The following is an 18,951-nucleotide window of genomic DNA, read 5'->3' as shown; positions in this document are numbered from 1 at the left end:
GTCCCTTTGAAAGAATAAGTAGCAAGGCCGCTTTTTTAGAAAAAAAAAACACACACACACACAAAAAACAGCAAAACAAAACTAAACTAAGCAGATTTTTCTTTTCTTCTTTAGGTCTCGATTCTGAAGGCCATGGTGCCCAGATACCTATTAGAATTTAGCAGTCAAAAAGGAGTCTAAAAAATCTTTAGAGAAGCTCTTCTAAATCTCTAGACTCAAGGGAAGTTTTTCAATGGCATGCAAATAGACTAACATTGTCGCACATACCTTATTCAAATCATAGATTTTTATAGTTTGTGGGGCTTTAGAAATCATCTAACCCCATGGCTTTCAACCTTGGCTATACATTGGAATCCTGTGGGGAGCTTTAAAACACATTACCGGTTAGGTACCACTTCAAAGGGTCTGATTTTTAATTGGTCTTGGGTGCAGCCTGGGCAAAGGGATTTTTTTTTTTTTAACGTTTCCAAAGTGGTTTTAATGTGCAACCAATTTTAGAACCACTTGATCTCGTTAATCATTAAATCTCTTAATTTTAAAATGTGGGGAACCGAGGCACAGAGAAATAAGCCACTGGCCCAAAGCCACTTAGTGACTTAGAAAGAACCCCAGGACTAAAATTCAGGCTTCCAGACTACTCATACATTATTTGCTGAGTGTAATTTTACACACACCCATTCCATGCTAATTCTTCCTGTTCTTGCCTCTAATGATGGTGTGCCCTGGCATCAAACACTGATGATGTTTTGCTGTCTTCTGTCACCACCAGAGGAGATGAGAGATGAGGAGGTCCACACCATCCCTCCTGAATTACGGATCCTGCTGGACCCTGGAAGCCTGGACAACCCACCCATCCGGGGAGAGAGAGGCCGGAACGGAGGTTTCCCCTTTTCTTTCCTGGACATCCCCAGGAAAGGCCAGAAGGAAGGGAGAGAAGATGGGCTCCCCCAGCCAAAGGACCCTATCATCCCCGGCTTACGACTGTTTCCAGGTCCCAGAGAGCCTGAGGAGGTGCAGGGCAGCATGGATGTTGCCCTGTCAGTCAAATGTGACAATGAAAAGATGACCGTGGCTGTAGAAAAAGATTCTTTTCAGGTCAGTGCAGTTCCTTAAAGGAGAGAAGAGAAGGCCACTTCCCCCCGCATCTCGCCCCAGCACGCGTTAGTTCTTTCTCTGCAGCTATTTCGCTTTGGGAGTCCAGAGGCTCCATACTGTTTTCTCAGTTGGATGGGGTCACTTCCCCTCGACTGCGATTCTCACCCAGTTACTGTTGTTCTCAGCCAGGGGGGTTCCAGATCCTTGTGTGTCAATATTTTGCTATTGGGTTTCCAAGGCCAACAAACACAATCCTGTCTGAGAGGTGGTAGGTAGGGGGCGGGGGACGCAGGCCTCCAGCAACGTTTACTGGAAGACCAGGCAAACTGTTAACTGTGTGCTGCAGAACTGCCTGTGGGCCCCCTTTATGTTTTGGTGGTTGTTGTTTCAGTCCAACAGCTACTCGGGGATGGAGCTCACCCTGTTGGATCCTAACTGCAAGGCCAAGATGAATGGCACCCACTTCATTTTGGAGTCTCCCCTGAATGGCTGCGGGACTCGGCACCGGCGGTCCGCCCCGGATGGCGTGGTTTACTTCAACTCCGTGAGTGTCCTCCAGAGCAAAGCCTGGCCCTTAGCCAGAGCCTTGCAGGGTATTACCTTAAAACTAGTCTTAACATTTCTGTGAAAATGAGGAGGGGCATATACCCCAGGCCCGAACCAAGCCAAGTGTCAGTTCTCAACAGAATGAGATGTACTTCGACCCTGGACGTTTTTGTGTCATTTGCCTTATGGGTGAATCTGTGGGAGTTGGGAGGCCCTGTTTTCTTGGTTGGAGCATCTGTGGTCATCCCTTCCATGTCCTGGTGAAAAGGGGTTCGCTGGCAAGGTAATTATGACCTGTCTCTCTGGCTAAGCTGCAGGATCAGAGGCCTGGTCCTTAGGATAAAAGCCAAGCCCTTGGGCTATGAGTGAGCACATCTACACACTGAGCCAACCAGACCCTGTCCTCTCTGGTCTCATTTGAGTCCTGCCCAGAGTTCTCCCTCCCGATGAACAAACGAGCCAAAAGAGAGAAATCCAGAAAGGGCTATTAAGAAATTATTAGTTAGTCTCTCCACTTCTAAGAAAGACCTAGATGGAAGACAATCTCCCATTTTTGAAGTTTCCCGGAGGGAGGTTTTCCAAATCCCCCAGCGATAATCCATTGCAAGCCTTTCTGAAATCGCTCTCGTCAGTGCATCTAAAGCCTTTCACATTAAACCTATTCTTGCAGAGATGACCATAGGCAGGAAATATTAAAAGACTTTGACACATGGCGTCTCAAAAGAACTTTATTTTTGATGGTAAAATAAGGCTCAAGGTCCCTATGCCCAGCTTTGACGTGGTGGGTGTGTTCTTAGTGCCTATTCCAGCTTTGGCCTGGGACAGGGTGGGCAAGGCTGCTCATTCCTCTTCATTCCACTGCTGATGGATAGACATGCTTGACCCATCTAGAGAATAGACTGGCGATTAGATACACCAGTCACTGTGGCCCATGTGGGCACTGACTCTCCTTGTGAGCCCAAGTTTATCATGCCTCAGACAATCTTAGAATGTTTGAGCTGGACAGAACCCTAAGATGACATCATTCAACTTCCTCATTTCACAGGTGGGAAATTGAACTCCAGGGAGTTAAGAGACTTGCTTAGATTTGAGAACCTAGTTAACAACAGAGCCAGGACTGAATCTAGTTTCCTGACCTCTCGTGCACTCATCTTTCCTCAACACCAGGCTAGCCTAGCTAATTTTCCTTTGTTATTGGAATAATTTATGAACCTTTGACCTCTGTGATGAACACCCTCCTGCCAATTCCAACACTAATTTTTGTTGCATTTATCTATTTTTTTCCAGATATAATGAATGTCACATTACTGATATACTGTACTTAATTTTGGAATTTAAAACTTGTGTCTAAATTAACACCAATAAGAGGCTATGATAATCTGTCTGTTAAATAAAAACTTAAAAAAGGGTCATTTGCCTCAGAAGAGAAAGGTGTATCATGAGCCCTTGAAAACCCTTTATTCTTATATGTATATAGTGTGATGAGATGATGGTACTAGGGCAAGCAGTATCCTAGGTGCTTGCTTTAATTGAATCAATACTTTCCTTTGAGGACCTGGTAAAGAATAGAGAGGTGGTTTTCCTACATTCTCTTCCTGTTCTATTGCCTTCAGTGAATATTTTAGCTATTTGTTCCAATTATAATTGTAGTAGTTGTCAGACTTACTATATATTTTTATTTTGCAACATATTCATAATCTAAGCATGTAAAGCAAAAAATAAAATAAATAAAACAAAAGGACAGCATGACTGTCCTACATATGCAGAGAAATTATTTATGAAGCCATGGTCCTTAGGTGAATTTTTTCATCTTATCCACAGCTAACCTAGGAATAATCATTTCAATCAGTGCCATGGAATAAAACATAATGTTCTTTTGTTCATCTCTACACCATAGAGAAATATATTAGGAAGAAAGTGTGTGTGGGGGCAGGGGAGGGGAGTACAAGAGAAAAAATGAGGAGAGAATGGCCATTTGCTTCTAACTCAAACCAAACTTTTTACAAACCTGATTGATACACATAACAAAAGCTCCCTGCATTAGCCAGCTCTTACTATTTCTTAGAATTTTTAATATGAAGAGCAGCCTCCTAGGAGAAGCTCCCCTCCCCTACCAGATAGGCAGGCCTATTGATAACCCCATTCAACCCGATTTCAGTGTCTAGTGTTTTCTCACTGTTTGAAATTATTTGTGTTTTCTCACAAAGGAAGATACATATTTTGAACATGAATTGGGTTTCTCTTTATTTTTCATCTCTTTGAAGAAGAAATCCTAGGCACACTTGGAGGTGTGTGTGTGTGTGCATGCACGTGAAAACCAAATGTATGTGATTTGGTGTTTTTATGATTCTCTGTGCTATCTTTGCCTTTTAGATTGTGATACAGGTTCCATCCCCTGGGGGTAGTAGTGGTTGGCCAGATGGTTTTGAAGATTTGGAGTCTGGTGATAATGGATCTCAAGGAGATATGGAAGAGGGAGATACTTCCCCCTTCAGCCGACCTGAAATTGTGGTGGTATGTGTTTGTTTGTAATAGGTAGTATGTGGAAGATGTTGTCTTTAGGAACTCTTGGGGGGTGGGGAATTAGATGTTACAGTCCAGAGCTCATAAAGCTACAGGACCTTTATCCTTCCGTTGACTGACTTTCCTCTGTCTTGTTTTCCCCCAGTTTAACTGCAGCCTGCGGCAGGTGGGGAATCCCAGTACTTTCCAGGACCCGCCCAACAGAAACATCACCTTCAACATGGAGCTGTACAACACTGACCTCTTCCTGGCGCCCTCCCAGGGCGTCTTCTCCGTGGCAGAGAATGGACACATTTATGTTGAGGTGAGATTGCAACTTTAGCCTTGGCCTTCAGGTTAGTGCTCAGCTATAGTAGCTCCTGGGGTGTGAGCTAAATTGCCCTGCTCTTCCTTACAGCCCTGGGCCAGCTCTGGGTGAAAATGCTTCCAGCTTGATTTCTGACCAAAGCAGAAAATTTCAGGACTTGCTACATTATCCTAAATGGAGAGTGTTCTATAGATGGATGTTTTAAAAACGTCGTCAGTGTGAATTCTAATAAAGCCTGTTCTTGCTTAGCATTTTTGGAACAGTAGCTCAGTAGTTACAGTGTCAGAGTTAACCATGAAATGTTTCAAACCACCTCACATATTATCTTTTAAATTGCACACGTTAGTGAAATGCTGTGTGCTACTGTATCTCATGAAAATTGTCTTTTTTCCCCTAGATCATTGTTTAAATGTATCTATACATTTATTAAAACTATTTTCTATATACAGTGGTAATGATCATGCACAGCATAAGTCTGTGGAATGGCTACAAAAATATTAGGTAGTGGTAGTAATAAAGAAATAACAGCAGCTAACATTTACCGCGGATTTATTTTGTGCCAAACTCAGTTATAAATATTGTAATAATCTATTCTTCAAAGCAATCCTCTGAGACAGAACTATTAATATCCCCATTTTGTGGATGAGGAAATCGAGGTAAAACTTACCTAAGGTCACACAGGTAGTACCTATTAGAGTTCAGAGTCAGGACTCACCCCAGAGCCCACACTGTTATCCACCGGATGCTACTATCATGTATTCTCTAGTGCCATTTGAAAGGGGAGAAAATGCAACGTATTAGCAGTGCAAATATCCAGGTTCTCAGATCATATTCTAGAGAAGATAACTTTCCTTATGTCCCCAGGATGTCTGCTGGTCTTACGGAGGAGTCACCCTCTGATGAGCTAGTTCTGCTGCTAAGCTGCAAGCCAGTGCTCTGCTTCATGGTGGGGGGAGTGAGAAGCTCAATGGTCAAATGGGATTACTCCTATATATTACAGTAATGGCAGTGCACATAATTTCTGTTTTAGAAAGACAAATAACTCTCATATTTGTACTGATTCTGGGACGGAGCCTGCTGATTCTAGACATTTTCCTGGACCTCTTCTCTTTTTTAATTCCCTGTCTTAAGAGGCATTCCCTTTCTTTGGGTGCACCTTCTCTCTCCACGGGGGAAAATGGACTGCTGTCTACATGCTGTTCCTCATCGTAGATCTCTCCTAACCCAAGATCGCTGTTCTCTTCTTGCTTTTCTGGCTGTGCGTCCGTATGTGCAGTTGGTCCGTGACTCCCTGTTGTGCTATAGATTTTAGAGGCTCTGCTTAACTGCAGTTTGTTTTCCAAATGTGTGCCTGGCTTTGCTAATTTATGGCTCAGCTGCTTTATGCTAATCTGTGGCCAATCTTCCTCATGTATCCAACCCTGGGTGTTTTGGTTTTTCTCCCTTTCCCTCCAGTGTGGGCCTACTTAAAATATGGGTTTGTTTAGTTTTTTATTCATATTTTCCCAATTATATCTTGTCATATATCATCTATGTTTTTTACAATTAAATTCTGTCAAAGACATTGTCAAGTGATGAAAAAGAAATGAACCAAATCTTTTTGTTACCATTTTAAATATCAAGTACAGTGAGGAGAATTTGGGCAAGGGGAAAATGTTATGAGCTATTTTATTTTAAAGTTGTTTGAGACCACCTAAACATGAGAGAGGATCTGTAAATATTTTGCTAAACAGTGTAGCAGTTATGTATATTCTTTGTGTCCCAGTTTGGATTTCACTGCTAATAAGAAAATAAAAATTTTTTTTTCTCTAGAATTTTTTTTCTTAGGGTAAATAAAACTTACTAAATCGTTGTCTTGCCTAAAGAACTATTTCCAAGTTTTTTCTCCTGGCCATCCTTATCATATCCCCTCCTAGAATCCTCTATTTATGCTAGATTATAGTCCCTTCTTTTAATCCAAGACATGATCAGTTTTTCCATCTGGATTTTGGTCATCTTGAGTGATATTTGGTCACATAATGGCAACTTTTCTTTTGGTTCATTTGTGTTGGGGAATTTAAAAAACTGTAAATAACCCCCCCAAATATAAATATTGAGTAATACCATTAATAATAGCTGGTGTTCATGGAGTAGCTGGCACCTGTGTTGTTTGCATGTCATTTTGATTTTACTCATCCTCACAATGACCGGATCTAGTAGGTAGTCCCCCCTCAGTCTGTAGGGAAGGAAACTGAGGCTCAGAGCTCATGTTCATGAGCAGCAGGGCACATGATTTCCTGGGATTTGTCTCACTCCAAAACCCACAGCCCTCCAATACGCATTTCCAGTCCATTTTAGAGTAAAAGACTTATTAATAACCTTTTTCCTCCAAAACAACTTTTTGGGATACCTTAGACATTCTGCCATTTCATATTTCTTTGAGATGAGAGAAAAGATTTACATTTCTTCTGTCACACAGTTTTGCACTGTGGGTCCTGAGTTCATGTTAAAGGAGACTTTCTTAGTTTAAATGGGGTATGTGTAAGTTGCTATCTTTTCAAGATAAAATATTTTTCAGGAATATTGCAAAAATAACAACATGACTATTTACAGACTATCAAACACTACTTGCTAGAAATATTTCCTACAAAGTGTTCTTCCAAGGCCACTTCTTGGGCCTGGTTGAATTGACGCTGTAGCTACAGTGAAATAGTAAAGAGAAAATGGACGTGTGATCAGAATATTTGGGCTTGTACTTTGGTTATACCCAGTATTTGCTAGATATGATCTTGACAAGCCATCTATTCTATATGCTCAGTTTTTCCTCGGTTTATAAAGTAGAGATGAAAATGTTTATCTCATCAGATTGTTCTGAGGGATTAAGCTTTAAGGCACAACAGAGTGACATACTCATAATCATCTCCATTGTTGAGTGTCTTGTAGTTAACCATGAAGGGATCTTGCAAAATAGCGCTGTGGACTGAGAGCCCCATGCAGTGTCAGGGACTTCCCCTGGGTTTCTCAGAATGGAAAGTGTGTTTATATCTCCATGCCTTTTGAAACTGTTCTGGAGCTGTTGGCCTATGGTTAAGGCCTAACTTTATTTCTAAAGTGTTTAAGTTTATTTTGATCCTAAGTTTAGTCAAGGAATGAGGGGAGAGGCAGTTTGCACGGCCATCCATGTATCACCAAATGGAGAATCCAGTCTGGTGCAGGGATTTTAGCTGAGTTCAGGATAGTTGAGGTTTGAATTCTGTTTACACTGGGCCAAACATTACTTCCTGTTTCTAAAGAAAAGAACCTTAACAAGGGTTGGACATAGCCCATAGAATGTTTTGTAAGAGGGAAGTGTAAATGAGTCGGAAACGTTTCCAGATTAGATTTCCCTTAAAACACCGTTGGGCTTAAAGAGTGAAGGGGGAGTACTTGGCAAGGCCTGGTTTGGACCTGTGAGTGGCTGGGACACTTTGCCAGGCCCGTGATCGCCACCAGATTGCACCGTAGCTGGCATTCAGCCACAGGGCCAGCTCTGCTGTTCCAGTGAAGCAGGACTCTAAATGAATCGGTAGTTTACCTGCCATGTTTTAGGCCCACTCTGACTTGTGCAGTTTAGAAGCCAGTACTCCCTGCATAGGTTAAATAGATTCTGCCTCTGTATTTTTTGAGCAATTTTTAAAAAAGAGCTTGCCTTACAAATGCACTGCTATGACATCAGGAGCTTTGCCTGTTGGTGTTTTATTTATTTTGGAAAATCCACTTTGCTTTTATTTTTATCTCCCAGAGGACTTATGGGAGGTTGAAGAGACTTAGTCATTTTGTACTGGAATCTTCCAGGCTGGCGTTTGAACTAAATAATTCACTGTCACCATCCATATCAAGTTTAAATAGAAAATATCTCTTTCTTCAAAGAGTGTATATGTTACTTTTATCATTAGAAAGAAGACTATAGATGGATGTTGTGGGAATAAAGAAATGTCTCTCATCAGAAGGACGGTGTTGGTATGTTCCCCTTGTGCCTAAAGTAAAAATGAGATGCTAACTTGTTTCTCTGTGTTGATCTTGCTGTTTTCCGTAGGTGTCTGTTACTAAGGCTGACCAGGAACTGGGATTTGCCATCCAAACGTGCTTTATCTCTCCAAATTCGAACCCTGATAGGATGTCTGATTACACCATCATTGAAAACATTTGTCCTAAAGATGATTCTGTGAAATTCTACAATTCCAAGAGCGTGCGCTTTCCCATCCCGCACGCTGAGATAGATAAGAAGCGATTCAGCTTTGTTTTCAAGCCCGTCTTCAACACCTCACTGCTCTTTCTGCAGTGTGAGCTTACGCTGTGTACCAAGAAGGAAAAGGACCCCCAGAAGTTACCCAAGGTTAGTGGGCCTTCGCCCACTTGTGCTGTTACTTTGACATTTTTAGATGAGGCAGTGTGACTTACCAGAGACGTTTAACCACAAGTTATTACAGGTGGCGGTTTTCCGTTTGGGAACTGCCCGGTTGAAGTAATAAAGTCCCTGTGAGCTGGGAACTGCGAGTTTTCTGGAGTCTTAGAGAATAAATCCCGACAGTATGATATTTCCCCCCCATGCATGTTAAGTAATAGTATCTTACGGATGATAAATCAAGACTGTTTTCCATTGAGGGAGAGGTCTGGCTTTATCTTTGCTCTTCAGATAGTGTGCGGTGCCAAAAGTGCCGAGAGCCGAAAGGACAAGTTCAGTGTGAGGATTAATTTTTCCAGGTCCCACTGAGACTTGTATTGCGATTGTTTTTTTACCTTCTCTGTGTGAATTATAAGGTTGACTTGTCTCAGGAGGACTTTTAAGGGAAACTAACAAATACTTAAATTTTTCTTGGTCCCATATCAGTTCATCATGTTTACTTCGTACCACTCCCCATATTGAACCAGCACATTTTGTACAGAAATCAGAACCCTTTGAGCTTGCTGGAATGGCTACTGTAGAGGTCAGCAACTTCACTACCTCATGACCTTGTGCATGGAGGGTGTGATCTGCCGTAATTACAGATAATTTTAAGTGTGCATTTATTCTGTGGATATTTTACACAGTGTAAGCTTAATTCTCATCCTTTTGTAGTCACATATAAATCCATGTCTAAAAGTGTAATAGTTGAGCTGTGTCATTAATAATGTATTGTCGGTATGGAATTCTCTCACTTACTGCATGGGTTGTAAGAGATAGGTGCAGAGGTAGGAGGAAAAATTATCAGTATCAGATAGATTATCATTGATTTGAATCCTTTGCACTATTATATTCCCTGGGGCATCCATTTAATATCAAATAATATTTTGTAGTGCATATGAAAATACAGCCAATCGGACCATAATCATCAGGGAGTTCCTACATATAAGGTGTTTTAGACTGTGTTTTTAGGTTGCTTTGGGAAACACTGATGCCTTAGCCTTATAGCATTCACCTTTCAGTGGCCACCAAGGTTGGGACGCGGTGGGCAGTGGTAGAGAGCCACAGGGAACTGAACGCTTGGCTGTGAGACCCTGCTGTTTCCTGCAGGCAGTGGATGACTTTTAGGAGTAAGGGATCTAGCAGGGGCGGCCTGGCAGTTACCGGGTGTTTATTGATGGCTTTGGCTGTTACCTCGCACTGAGCCTGGCCTGTAGAAGCCCAGCTTCATAGTGTGTTCATCTGTGAAAATTAGTCCCAATATTTTCTTCCCAACATCCTAAGGAGAGCTGTAAGTCCCAGTGGATGACATGGGATGTTACCCTAAACCTAAAGTCGCTATTTATACCTGAGGTAAGATACAGTGGAAAGAGCAGGGGGCCTGACAAGTAAGACCTGCTATTTATTAACAGGACTTTAAGCAAATCCCATGAATTCTCAGAACCAGCCTTTCCTCACCTATACGATGGAAATAATAGTACCTAGCTTCCCTCGGGTAGAGGAGCAAATGAGATAGTTCCCCATTTATGGAGCAGTGGCTTAGGATGGCTGTTACCACTGTCTCCCTGTTTACTGCTTATAGTAAATATTATATTTCTAGTGACTATTGAGTGTTTTCTGTGACGATAGACAGAGCCAAAGAATCTTCCAGGAGGCAGTCTCAAAGACTGTTGAGTCCACCCCTACCCATGCCCTTTGCTGAGGCAGAGAGTACAGTGTCTTGCCCAGAGTCACGCAGTGAGTTAGTCGTAGAATCTTAGGCTCTTACGTGACTGAAGAACTGGTAGGGAAGTAAGAAAGTTTTTCCTAAAATGCAAATCTTTTCAACAATGATGCCCCTTCACAGAAAATCCAGTTTCCCTTGACAAGAGGGCTATTATAAAGGCTTTTCTCTGTTTTGGGATGGAGGTCTGCTTATACTATGTGTCTGACTTGCATGTTTCTCGAAGCAGCAGGGACAGTAAAGCCAAAAGTCTTTGTTCTTTTGTGATGGGAAGAGCTTGGAGTTAATTCACTTTCAGGGGTGCCTTGCTATAGACTTTTTAAATGGTTGATATATTTCTTCTTACAGCAAAAGCAAATAGATGTCGATTTACATTAGAGTTTCACTTATTCATGAGCATAGACAAGGAACCAAAGTTATTTTAAAGAAAAAGTAATGGAATGTGGTCATACACTTTAAAAACAGGTCCATTGGGCTTGGGCACGCTAGTTCTAAGTTTGGGGCCTTAAAATAGCTAGAAGCAGCTGATCTCCTGGCATCCACACCTGGGCACAGCTCCCCTGAACTCTGTTTGGGAACAATAAAAACAGATAACTGGAAAGCTTCACTTTGCACAAGCCTTTATCAGGATTTAAAAAATCAAACAAACTCGACAACATGATTATCTTTTTGGACAACAGATGTAAAATCTGTCACCTTCATAATGCAATACATGAAGTTTCCCACAATCACAGATCGTAAACATGAACCATTTATGTGAAACCGGCTTGGTCTAGGGCCAACATTTGTTGGATAGTTTATTTTTCACACTAAATAATGCTAAAACCTCCAGTTGTTTTGTGGGAAGATGGGGGGAGGGGAAGAATGACAATATATATAAGCTGTTCAGTAATATTTGCATCTTTAAGTGCAGCTGAGAATACATGGGGCCCGCCACTATATCTCCCAGATTATTTGTAGTTCTTTGGAAAACACCCAGATCTCTTGTTTTTCTGTGGTAACCAGCTGTTAGCTGTCTGAGAAGGGGCACAGGACAGCTGTGCAGGCTGAGCTGGTGAAGCCTGTAGAGTGACCCCTGACTCTTTGCTCTGCCTCTCTGCAGTGCGTGCCTCCCGATGAAGCCTGCACCTCACTGGATGCCTCAATGATCTGGGCCATGATGCAGAATAAGAAGACGTTCACCAAGCCTCTCGCTGTGATCCATCACGAAGTGGAATCTAAAGGTGTGTTTTGGGAGGCGCAATCAGAGGATGGGTGCCTTAGGAGGTTCCAATACTGTAAGTCCAGTTTCATTCAAAAGATGTATTAATGGCCAACTAGTAATTTTAGAAAAGGATTCTTTGCTTGAGGAGTTTTTTATTTAGTTCATTGCCCTACTGACATGTAGCTCCGTGGTCAGGGATACATTTGCAAATAATTTCCTCTTTATTATTAGATCAGAGTCAAGGTTGTCCTGGTCACAATGTCACTCTCTCTCGCATTCAAATATGCTTCCTCGACTGTGTAGGGTTAGAGTTCCTCCTGGCATGGAGAGATGGACTTTCCATGATCTCCTAGGAATGGCTGTGCTGGCTACAAGCTATTGTGGTGTTTTGTCAAGATCGCAAATGCCTTTGGGGAGGGTGTTATGTGTGTGAATACCATCCATCTTAGCTGTCACAGCAGAAGGAAGGTTGAGAACTAGTATTCAAATGTGTTTTTATAATTTAGTTTTCAGAATTTTATGCGGTCTCATCGGTTGCTTGAAGCCAAGGATGGCTCTTTCTGCACATGCAGGAACGGTCAGCAAGATGCATCTCCTAGGAGAAAAGGAAGGATGTACTCTAAGAGGGGTGGTACCAGTATCCGGGGGAACCCCGGCGCAAAGTAGATCTGGCATAGGCCAGGCCAGCCAGACCAGCAGAGGAGCAGAGCTGGGCTCCGAGGGGTATTCGAGTGGCTGCAAGGCCCTGTGCACTGATGTGACAGAGCGCAGCATCGCTCCAGCCACGGGCATGGAAAAGCAAGAACCCACCAGGCAGCTGTCAACGACCAAATGTCAGTGGGCAGTTACAGTTATCAAAGAAACATTGTCTAAAGGTGCCAGGCTAAGAGAAGGCTGGGAGAGTGAGAGTGGATTTCAAGCCTCTGGGGTAAATATTTCAGAGCTAGAGCCCCAGGCTGCCTCCTACCACCCGAGGGGCAGAGAGGAGCCTGTCACCGGCACCCAGGGCCTTGACAAAAGCCAGTGAGCAGCCTGACTCCAGTTGCTGGGCATCAGCTGGGAGACCTGCTGGATGGTGTTGACACCAGATCCGGGCTTGGGCCGCTCTGGGATGGCATTTCTGATCCGAGCATTGTTGGATTTGGCAAGAGTAGGCAGCAGGGGCGGCCCTGGAGCAAACAGGACCTAACGGAGCAGAGGCATGTGGATGCCGTCCAGTGGAGTGACCTCTGTGAAAATAGCAGTGCCATTCCTATTGTCATATCTGGTGATGACGTCTGCCCCCTTCCCAGGAACATGCCCCATTCAGAAAGGCAGGAGAGGGTGGCGGCGAGGGCACTGGTGTAGAGCCAGGAGCCTGGGGGTAGCTCTTAGCTTTCTCCGATAACTGGCTGTGGGACTTTGGAGATCTCCCCTCATGGCCTCGGATTTCATTTTCTTTATCTGGAAAAGGAGGGGTTTGGACCAGATGACTTCCAGAGGCCTTTCAGAGTGTTAGCTGTAACCCTCAGCTATACTGTTTGAAAAAGCAAAATAATCTTTGCTTCATTTCCCGCCCATCCAAAAGTTGGTGTGAAATATAGCTGCGTAGTGGTTCCTCAGCTGTGTTTTCATTGTAGATATTATTTGTTTTGCTTTTTTTTTTTTAGTTGGTTTTTAACCATTTGAAACAGTTATAGCAGCATAGTCTTTTCAATAAATCGATTGCCCAATTAGTTTATGTTTATTGGGTCCAGGGAAAAAGAAATTAATGGTGTTGCAAAGTGTTTCACAATTGGGCAGCAGCTGGCTCTGTTTTGTACTGTGCAAGTGGTTTAACAATAGCAGCAGCCACCTCCTACTCCCTCTGTTACTCTTACCTACTTTGAGAGCGGTAATTCTGCTGGTAATTGAAGGCAGCAGCTCGCTTTTTCCTAGGCCAGACAATAATTAGGCATTAATATTGCAGCAGTATAACTTCCAGTAATTCATTCATTCTTCTTTTAAGTCTGGTAGTATTTTTCTAAGTAATTCCTCTGGTAAATTAGGCAATTGCTTTCATTTAAACTTAGTGTAATTATTCTGAAGGGTCAGTGTTTTCTTTACATGAAGTTCAAGGGGAAAGTTCTACCAAATATCAAAGCACTTTCAGGAGATTTGCTAATTGAGACTAGATTTTGGTGGAGAAGTGTGCAGTGATGAAAGTTCACTGCTTAGATTTGTTAAACAAATTGAGGTTAGACTGTAGGCCCCTTCCCAGGGGCTGTATGCATAGACGCTTTCTAACTTTGCACTGAATGGGGTAGGTTTTCTGACAGTTTTCAGCTCTATGAGTGACTCCTCTTACCTTTTGTGTTTCTTCTCCTTTGACTCTAAATGATTTCTCCACAACGCAGGCATTTGAGTCTGTGCTTTCCCCCTGCCTCTCAGTGCATTGGAACAGTCAGTTGAAAAGGGAATGTGACATTTGCCTAATAGCATTTGTTTATTTGAATAATAGAATCATGAATTTCTTCTTCCTTCCAGACAACTTTGTGTGTTTCTATAGTAAGACACAGATCCTATATTCCCTCTGGAAGTGGGCAGGGCTCCTATTGGGATTGACATTTGGGATGAACATTTTCCAACCAATGGGACCTTTTACTGTCCTTTTACTGACACAGGTGCTCAAGGCCATGGGAGCTCTGGCCTTCCTGGCCATTGGGTCTGTTGTATTTCTCAATCCTTGAGTTTTCTGGGGCAGCTGATAAAGGCTCTCATTGCCACCTTCACAGCCAGGCAGAGGTCCTCTCAGGGGCTCCTGCCAATAGCATGGGCACATTTCAAGCAAGGTTTCTTCCTTCTGTGGGCAGGGAGAACAGGCCATCAAGACTAAATAAATAATTCGGGGTCCCTCCTCTGGGCCACTGTTTTTAGTGGAAACTTCCCGAGCTCCTGCAGCACATCTTTGTCAGTTTTCATTTCTCAGTTGCTTGGGAGCCAGTGTTGGGTGAACCTTCTTTTGCTGTTTATATTTTCAGCAATAGATGATGGCGATGGAGATAATGATTGTCTAACATTTATTGAGCATTTACTTAATACAAAGTTCTGTGCTTCATAGGGGTTATGTTTAATCCCCTTAGCCCCTTTGTGAGGCAGGTATAGAGGGAGGCTCAGTAACTTGGCCAGGGTCACACCACATATAAATGTGGATCTGCGATTCGACTCCAGGCACTTTGATCCCAGAGCCTGTGCTCTTAAACCCTATGCCTTATCCTAGGTGGAAGTTGATTCCAGTTTTTAATAAAAACTACAAGTAAATAGTTAACACCCCATGAACTGAGAAGATGAAGATTTTTAGGAAAAAAAATCTGTTCCCCCAGAGGGTTAAGATATTGGGAAACATGTAAACTATTTAAGAGAGTTAAAGTTTAGGAGACATTCTGTGACTTTGAATTATAACTCACAAAAATGCTCAGAAAACATGAATAGTTTATGCATATTATGGTTTATGGCAAAACAATTAAAATAGTTGAGGTGATGCCATCCTGCCATATTTTCTGACATATTTTGAAGTATAGGCATGTGCGTGCTATTTGCTTTGGATGCTGTGACCACTTTTTATAGCATTTCCTCAGTAAAATTGGTTTTACCACGTCAGTGATGTGTGTTTTGTTTTGTTTTTAACTGTGAAAGGGAAGAGTAATTTCTCTGAAATTTGGGGCCCTAAAATTTTGGACATACACATGAAAAATGGACACAAAAAACCCCACAATGAATGTCATACCAAATTTTCCATGATTTACATATAATATGTAATTCTCAGCGAGTTAAAATGAACAAATTAAATGTTGAAAATACTGAATTTTTCCCATATTTGTACCACATAACTTTTAGACAATAAAAGTGTGCTCAGGACAGCACCCAGCATATCATGGGCACTCAGTAAATGTTAATTTCCTTTCCTTCCCTGTAACCTCTCAGCCAAACTGAGTTTTTGGAAGGAGGTGAAGGGGATGGAAGGGAAAGTTGTGAACGTCAGTTGGAAGTTAATCCAAGAGAGGCGTTACTTTTTGGAACACATTTGATTTTTCCAGAACAAAAATACTCTAAAGCACCAGCCAGGTTTTGTCCTCAGACTGAGGTAGAAATGAGGGGAAGGTGAGAAGAAAGAAATATAGAAATACTTCATTGACACACCAAGACATTTAGTTTCTATCCCATAAGGGAGAAGAGGTATCTTAGGCATTTTTTTTTTTAATTCAATGTGCTTCACATTTAAAATTTTTTCAATCTGGAAAATTTCAAATATATACAAAAATAGAATGAACTCCCATGAACCCTCCTCCATCTGGTTTCAACAATTACCAATTCGTGGCCAATCTTGTTTTATCACTTCCTGTCCCTGGATTGTTTTGAAGGAAACCCAGACATTTCATTTCATCCATAAATATTCCGGTGTGCACCTCTAAAAGTTAAGACCCATCAAAAGATCCCACTAGAAAGCTGATAAGATCACAATAATAAGATATACATGATACTTATGGTTACTTATTTCCCCCCCCCCCCAAAAAAAAATGTCCGTTGGGTACCTACTATATGCTTGGCATATAGTAAATAGATTATTCTGTCCTTAAGGCCTTCATGGTGTAGTGCAGTTTCACAGCCTTAGCACTCTTGGTTTTTTGATTGGATAACGTCCAAATGGCATTTGTGTGGGGAGCTGTCCTGTGCAATGGAGGGTGTTGAGCAGCATCCCTGGCCTCTAACTACTAGTTGCTCATAGCACACTCCTCCACAATCAGCTGTGACTACCCAAGATGTCTCCAGACTTAGTCAAATGTCCCCTGGAGGGCAGGAAGCAAAAATCAGGCTCAGGTGAGAAGTATTGATCCTGGTGGAAGGATACAGATTAGCGTCTAGGCAATTGCAGCAAATGCCATAAATATTGAAACAACCCAGAAAAGGGGTTCATTTACAGTGAAGTAAAGTGAGTAAAAACTGAATCTTAAATGTGACTTCATAAAGGCCTCCTGAGTCTCCAGCTTCTTCATCTCCCCATCCTTCCCTCTTTGCCAGATACCAATAGATGTAGGTACCAATTAGATAACTTGTTTTCCTTGGGGCCTGCTCATTCTAGCATGTTGAGGAGAACTGAATTGAAAGTTGGAGGCCAAAAAGCTGTGGTCAGTTACTCATGCATAACCCCAGAAATGTCCCGTTTATGAAAACCGTGCCTGCCACTCCGAGGAGGAAACTTTTGGTTCTAGAGGTTGACCAAAATTTGCTCAGAGTATATGAAAAGATTCAATTCAGAATGTTGATTATAGTTTGTTCTTTCTGTAAAGAAATCTGTATTGTTAAAATTCTTTTTACAATAATAGCTAGGATTCCTTTCTTACAATCTGACTCTTAAACCAAAGTAAATATTGTTGTGGCCACTCTTTTCCTTTCAGCATGCCAACTCGATTGCAGGGTTCCGTAGAGATCAAACTCTCTTAGTTCTACTCCGAACTTACTAGGGATTTTGGAACAAAGAAGTTAGAGGGTAACATTCCTCCACCCTCAGTGCTCCAGCTTGTACTTGTTATTGTTTATGCACAGGAATCATGGAGGAGCTTTACCCCGGGACATAAGCAACGACTTTTTCTGCTTAGCTCTCTGAGAAGGCCCCCATTTGGGGTGGGGGAAGAGGATTAGACCATAACATAAGTCCATTAAGAAATTTAAAACAATGTCATCCATCACACAGGCCTTGCTAAATTCTTACATGGGAGGTCTCCTTGGGGGAGAGTCATTATTTAAAACCTCTTGGGGATTCTAAGTGACAAAACTGAGCCATGGATAGTTAATCAGATGGAACTGTTCCCAGAAGTGTGTATATCTCTCACATGATGCACACTGTGGAGACCTTTAAATGCCTTTGGATTTAGTTCAGCAAATCAAACCACTACTTCTTGAAAGTTGGAGAATGTTGTGGTTAACTACCCCTATTTCATAGGGTTCTGGGGAGTTTAAAATGAAAAAAAATATACGTGAACGCTTTTTGTCAGTTGTAACACACAATAGAGATGTACAAATATAAAGTGTCATTGTCATTATTTTATTACTGCCAATGAGGCTGATAGAACCAAACGCCCAGGAAAGAGTGCCTTGTGGGCATGTTGGTGGGTGTTCTGCATCCTGAATGAGACTTTCTTAAAATCACACAATTATTTTAATTTTCTTAGTAATTTTATTTAAGTAAACCCATTCCAGTGCCACCATATTGCACAGCTCCAGGAGGCACCGTTCAGTGGTAGTGGCTCTGACCCCTCTGGTAGCATGCCTTCCCCTCGGCTGGACCACTTTACCCTGTGCTTCGAGGATGTGGTGAGCCCAGCTGACGTGTCTATTCCTGAGATTTTACAATCCTATCTAGCTTCTTTGTTTTTGTAAACAGCAGCTCAAACGTTGCTTGTTTTTGGTCAATTTTTCACAAGTTCTTCTCACTTCACTGTGGAGTCCAACACAGTGTGTATTCCTTCTTCATTGAATGAAAATAGAGATGAAAAGAGAGGCACTCAACACTTACCACTTTTTTTATTTTATTTATTTTTTTTTAACACTTATCACTTTTAAATGCTAAAGAGAAGGGGCAGAGTCGGTGCCAGGACTCAGTACCCTTTTCCTATAAAGGACCAGGTAGTGAATCTTTCCAGTGTGTGGCTCGTACAGTCCCTGCCTCAACTACTCAGTGCTGCTGTTGCCTCATGAAAGCAGCCACAGACCAGATGTCCATGAATGAGCATGGCTGTGTTCAAATAAAACTTTACTTAGGGAATACATTGGAATTTTATATAATTTCTACATGTCATGAAATATTATTCTTTTGATTTTTTTCAACCATGAAAAAATATAAAACGTATTCTTAGTTTACAGGACATATAAAAACAATATGCCACCCCCGGTCTGCTGTTCTCACTGCTGAGGAACGTGCGTAACTGTGTGTCAGTAGCTTCTCTGTTACTGCCTCCCCAGCTAAGGGCAGAGCAACACTCGCCAGCCAGTTAGCCTATGAGGCAGAATCTGGAATTCTGGTTCAGCCCTGCCCTGATACTTTCTAGCTATGACCTTGGGCTGGTCACGGGATATCAGCGTCTCAGGCTGCTCATCTGTAAAATAGTGATAATTTTTTTCCTGCCTCCTTCACA

At 42.1% G+C, this 18,951-nt stretch overlaps 1 protein-coding gene across 1 annotated transcript in view; it reads left to right on the top strand.

Moving 5' to 3' along the window:
• The window catches only part of TGFBR3 (transforming growth factor beta receptor 3), a 211,997-nt gene that overhangs the window by 177,884 nt on the left and 15,162 nt on the right, over positions 1-18,951 (top strand). Inside the window, exons 9-14 of the mRNA XM_080654990.1 lie at positions 770-1,095; positions 1,487-1,639; positions 4,015-4,155; positions 4,310-4,468; positions 8,526-8,825; positions 11,699-11,819. Coding sequence (XP_080511116.1) covers positions 770-1,095; positions 1,487-1,639; positions 4,015-4,155; positions 4,310-4,468; positions 8,526-8,825; positions 11,699-11,819 — 1,200 coding nt within the window. The remainder of the gene's footprint in view (positions 1-769; positions 1,096-1,486; positions 1,640-4,014; positions 4,156-4,309; positions 4,469-8,525; positions 8,826-11,698; positions 11,820-18,951) is intronic.

The sequence above is a fragment of the Plecotus auritus genome (genome assembly GCF_963455305.1).
Source record: "Plecotus auritus genome assembly, chromosome: 2".
NCBI classification, from domain to species: domain Eukaryota; kingdom Metazoa; phylum Chordata; class Mammalia; order Chiroptera; family Vespertilionidae; genus Plecotus; species Plecotus auritus.
The sequence above is the reverse complement of the archived record's forward strand: the minus strand, read 5'-3'. Positions and strand labels throughout refer to the sequence as shown.